Source organism: Protobothrops mucrosquamatus, unplaced genomic scaffold (genome assembly GCF_001527695.2).
Source record: "Protobothrops mucrosquamatus isolate PMUCROS unplaced genomic scaffold, P.Mucros_1.0 scaffold2998, whole genome shotgun sequence".
Lineage (NCBI taxonomy): Eukaryota > Metazoa > Chordata > Lepidosauria > Squamata > Viperidae > Protobothrops > Protobothrops mucrosquamatus.
In genome coordinates, this window is record NW_015389018.1 from 14904 (window position 1) to 19629 (window position 4726).

General features: G+C 50.7%; 1 protein-coding gene across 1 annotated transcript in view; it reads right to left on the reverse strand.

Moving 5' to 3' along the window:
• Nucleotides 1-3395, reverse strand: part of LOC107296834 (MARVEL domain-containing protein 2-like) — a gene marked incomplete at its 3' end in the record, with an annotated part of 17052 nt that extends 13657 nt beyond the window's left edge. The window contains exon 1 of the mRNA XM_015826187.1: nt 3212-3395. Within this exon, the coding sequence (XP_015681673.1) occupies nt 3212-3395 (184 nt within the window). The remainder of the gene's footprint in view (nt 1-3211) is intronic.
• Nucleotides 3396-4726: the final 1331 nt, after the last annotated feature.

Consider the following 4726-nt stretch of genomic DNA (forward strand, 5'->3'; position numbering starts at 1 on the left):
AATGCTATTTGTTTTCTGCCCTTTGAAGGGGCCGAAAATTTTTATTATTATTTTTCATAGAATTCTAGTGAATTTTCTGAATTCTAAACCCAGGCTTTGGAAAGTTGTTTTTTTTCCCTCCCTTTAAGCAAAGAGGAATGCAACCCCCTCCCTTTTTCGCCAAACTGTAGGACCCCTGCCCAGGATAAAGCTGGCAGCTTCCCTGAGAAGCAGTAACCACCTTGATCTCAGCGGGCCTTCAAACCAGGTTAGAACTGCGGCCTAAAAGCCGCAGAAAGGCCAGCCCTGCGTCAGATTTCACAGCGTCTGATGAGGTATTTAACTGGGTCTTGCAAGGGCTGTAACATTTGCATCCGGGATCACCAGCCCCATTGGGACAACCTGGCCTGGAGGACCCTCCTAACCCTGGTTCCAGCCAGGCATGCGGTGGGAGCTGAGAGGAAGCAGATTTTAGAAACGGCAGCATCCCAAACCTGTGACTTTGGGATGGCAAATTCTGATTCTGCCAGCGGAAATAGTTCCTTGCTGCTCAAATCTATACTCTGAGCACAAAAGGCAGCCAGAATCTCTCCCAAAAGTCTGCACGCAACCTGACTTGGGGCACTTTTTCTTGAAAAGGAATGGAATTGTATCAGGCTGTTTGTGTTGGAATAACCCTAAGTCTTAATGCAGGGGTCTTCGAACTTGGCCCTTTGATGACTTGTGGACTTCAACTCCCAGAATTCCTCAGCCAGGCACGCGTGCCTGGCTGAGGAATTCTGGGAGTTGAAGTCCACAAGTCATCAAAGGGCCAAGTTCGAAGACCCCTGTCTTAATGTGATTAAAATTAACGTCTCAGGTAGGAAGGTCTGAGCCCCCCGTACACCCACTCAGGAAACGCCAGAGTCCAACCCTTTGAGGACTCCACAGTTGCAAATGACAATCTAGACCAGTGTTTCTCAGTCCTAGCAACCGGAAGATGTATGGACTTCAATTCCCAGAAGTCCCCAAGCTGGGGGATTCTGGGAATTGAAGTCTGCAAGCCTTCCAGTGGCTAAGATCCAGAGAAGACCTTACAGATGGCTAGTCAATTGTGATTAGGGCTTGTAACGGATCGACCACTAGAGGGCAGCAAAGGATTACAAGTTGAATTTAGTTTTTTTTTCCCTACTGGGTTCCTGCTGATGATGTGGACTAGTCACTAGGGAGGTTTGCAAGAAAAAGGGGGGGGAAAAACCAAGCTGAGAACAGGGAGACTTCAGCCTTGAGCTCCCCGGTTCTAGCGTGGCTGGCTGCCTTTTGTGGGTCGCCTGGATTTGGCATCTCGGATCGGATGGATGCAGCTTTGGCCTTGGGTTCGAAAGGCACCCAACTTGATCTGGTTTCAGCAGTGCTTCCTTTTTCCAAGAATTTATATCTTGATCGTCCCTTGCTGGGAGACCCCTTAGAAATAAGGGGAGGGGAGAAATACTCACAGCCATTAGCCACAGTGCCCCCACCACCGCAGCTGGGCTTTGGCCAGGGTTGGGGGCCACTGAACTGAATTGAAATGGAATTAAAGGGGACCTGAAGGACTGGGGGGGGGGAGGCTGACTGGCTGCCCATCCCATTTCAGAAGCAGGAAGACCCTCTGGCTAAGCTGGGGCAGGAGACGATCCTGCCCCATTTTAAAAAGAAGTTTTAACTTTGACCAGACTGTTTGCTGTATTCTTTTCATCTCCACAAAGCCTTGCGGCTGATTCTCACAATACATTCAACCCTAAAACCAGGTAATCAAGCCTTAATTGATGCATTCCCTGTCACAGACAATGCCCAAGTAAGAAACCCTGTTATGGCTTACATTGATGGCTTTAGTTCACACCCACACACACCCACACACACATAGAATCCCCCCCCCCCTCTGCTCCATCTCCTTTCAGCCTGGTCAGTTATGGGAAGGAGGGAGGCCCAGCACCGGTCCAGCGTTCAAGAAGAGACTGGACAGCCACTCTCTTGAAATGGTATATAGACTCTCCTGCTTATGCAGGGAGTTGGACTAGATGACCTCCAAGGTCCCTTCCAACTCGGTTATTCTGCTCTATGGAGTAAACTGGGATGGTAAGAAAACTGCAGGCGGGGAAGTGGGACCGTCAGGAAGCCTCCTAAATGAGGAACAGGGACTGGATCAGGATTTGGGTTGGATGCCGGGGGGGGGGGCACAGAGGGAGGGAGTCCAAAATGAGCTTAGGGGCTACTTCATCATTTTTTAAAAAAAAGGAAAAGTCCTCTGCCAAGAGAGTCGTGCCCAGGGACAGCCCCCAGCAGGAGGCTGCAGCCCCCCCCCTCTGGCAGTGAGCCCCCCAGGGCCAGTTTCAATGCAACATTTTGCTTTGCTCTGCTCCCTCCTGGCCCCCCTTGCCTCCCATTCAACCCTGGAGGGGCTTTCGAATCCAGAAGACCCTCGGGGGTCTGGAAGACCCTTCCCTTCCTGGGTCTCCTTCCTTCCACCCCACATTCACTCCGGGCAGGGAAGAGCCAGGACAGGCCACTCGGCCTGCAGAAAGACGCGGGCAGCCACCAAGCCATTTTCTGGGGCCGAGAAACAGCTCGAAGCATCCGCCAAGTGAGCAGGTGGGCTCCACACCCCACATATTAGCCCGTGAAAAACTTAATTTAACGGACCTCTCCTGATCTGCAAAAAGCTGGTTCAACACACTGCCTGAAGGCCACCCTAATCTCCCCAGGCCAACGTCTGCAAAAGAAAGGATCGGATAATTTGGACACGGCGGCAGTAAAAGCAGCCAGGTTTCTGGGACGGTGTAGCAGGCCAAAAGCTACACCCGAATCAGTGGGCGATGAGGTTGCAACAAAGCCAAGTTTTGATGTTTGCAGCACCTTCTGCAGTTATCCAGCCTCGCCTGGAATGCCGTGTTTGGGATCAAGTGCTATGAAAAGGGAGGAGGCCAGATGAATTAGCCAAAAGGACACGGCTGAGGCACGCAAAGAAGGATTCCTGAGGGAAAACGGGCACAGGACGGCTGCGAAGGGGGCTTGGGGTCAGGAGGAGCCCCTCCATGTTCCAGGAGAGGACAGCAGGCGGTGACGGAATGTGAGGAAGAACTGAGTAGGTGGTGTGTTTCTTCAATTTAGGAGCGTTTGATGATGACGAGGTCGGCATCGACGTTGTGTGTCCAGAATCTTGGATGGTGGGTAGAGCAATGGATTCAAGTCGCTGCATGACTGCTTCTGCTACGAGGCCTGATATGGGGGATCCCATTTGGGGTGCCTTGTGCTTGCTTGTACATTTTCCCATTGAACTTGAAGTGTGTTGTGTTGAGGCACAGATCCAGGAGTTTCATGATGGTTTCTGTGGACGTGGCGTGCTCTGTGGTGGCGTCCGCTTTGTGGGTATGGTGTTCGGTGAGTAGGTGGTGCATGGTTTGTTCAGCCAGGTTGACGTCAGGTGAAGAGGGCGGTGACGTTGAAGGGGACCACAATTTCTTCCTTGTTGATCTTCGTGTGTTTGATGCATTGGAGAAATTGTTCTGGGGAGTTTAGTTGAGTTGTTGACCAGGTGTCTGAGTTTCCTCTGCAGGGTTTTTGCTAATTTGTACATCGGTGTTCCAGGTAGAGACACAATTGGGCATAAGGGGATCCTGTCCTTGTGTATTTGGGGGCGTCCGTAGAACCTGGGTATGGAGGAGTCTTCCGGTTGCATATGCTTTTTCTCTAGTGGTGTTAGCTGTTTTTCCTTTTCCATTTTTCTTAGCGTGTCTTTTCAGTTTCAGTTTTGCCTCCTTGTTCCAAACTATTTCAGGCTTATCAAGGTTTTCTTTTGTGTACCCTGGGCAATGGTAGATTTGTTTTTGACAACTGCCCCAATGACTGTTGAATAAACAACATATGCTGTGGGTCAGGAGATAACAACTCAAGTAGGAACAAACTTTTCTGCTGCTTCTTTGCAGTGATTGGTGGACTCTGTTTCCCCATCAGATTAGATTTCAGGCAGTTTTCTTATTCTGCATCTGTAAATAATTGCACGTAAATATTATGCCTTCTGACTTATCGAAGGATGTCGCCTTTCCTTTTGCGCCATCATAGGCAGAAGGGGTGTGCTGACAGAAACAGCATAAAATGGTCCTATGAAGCCTTTCACACCGGCGTCTCCAGACTGAACACTTTGCTGCAAGAGCTCTTAAGAACACCGCTTAAGCCACACCAAGGACTTCAGCTGCTGCTGACGTATCCGGTGCCCAAATTCACGCACGAGGTCACACCAGATCACGCACAACACATCCTGAAGAAACCGACTGCCCGGTTCGCTCTGCGGTGGGACGCTGGCTGCGACTACCAAAGGACACTCCCCTGGGCTACTTCCATGTCAACGTCAAAGATGGAGGTTTGGGGGGGGGTCCCCTGCTTCTCCACCTCAATCCCACTTCTGCAGAAGACCCGGCCTTCATTGTACCCCACCACGGTGTTTGACATCCTGCAACAAGATGCCTTTCGCTCCATGCGGTGGAAGCTTAACAAGCCGTGCAAACTGAACTCTATACAGTCGTCACCAGAAAAGCGAAAGTACAAGCTGAGTGGAGGAATCTGCTCTTGAAATCTATCAGTGGCCGAGAGCAGAGTATCCCAAATGTTGACACAGCCAGTCATGTGTGGCTGTTGTTCCCCCCCCAGGTGTTCCCCCACCTGTACTTATTGGACATCCAGCTGAGGGGCCTCCTACTCCACACTAAGTCAAGGAGGGCACAGGACACTT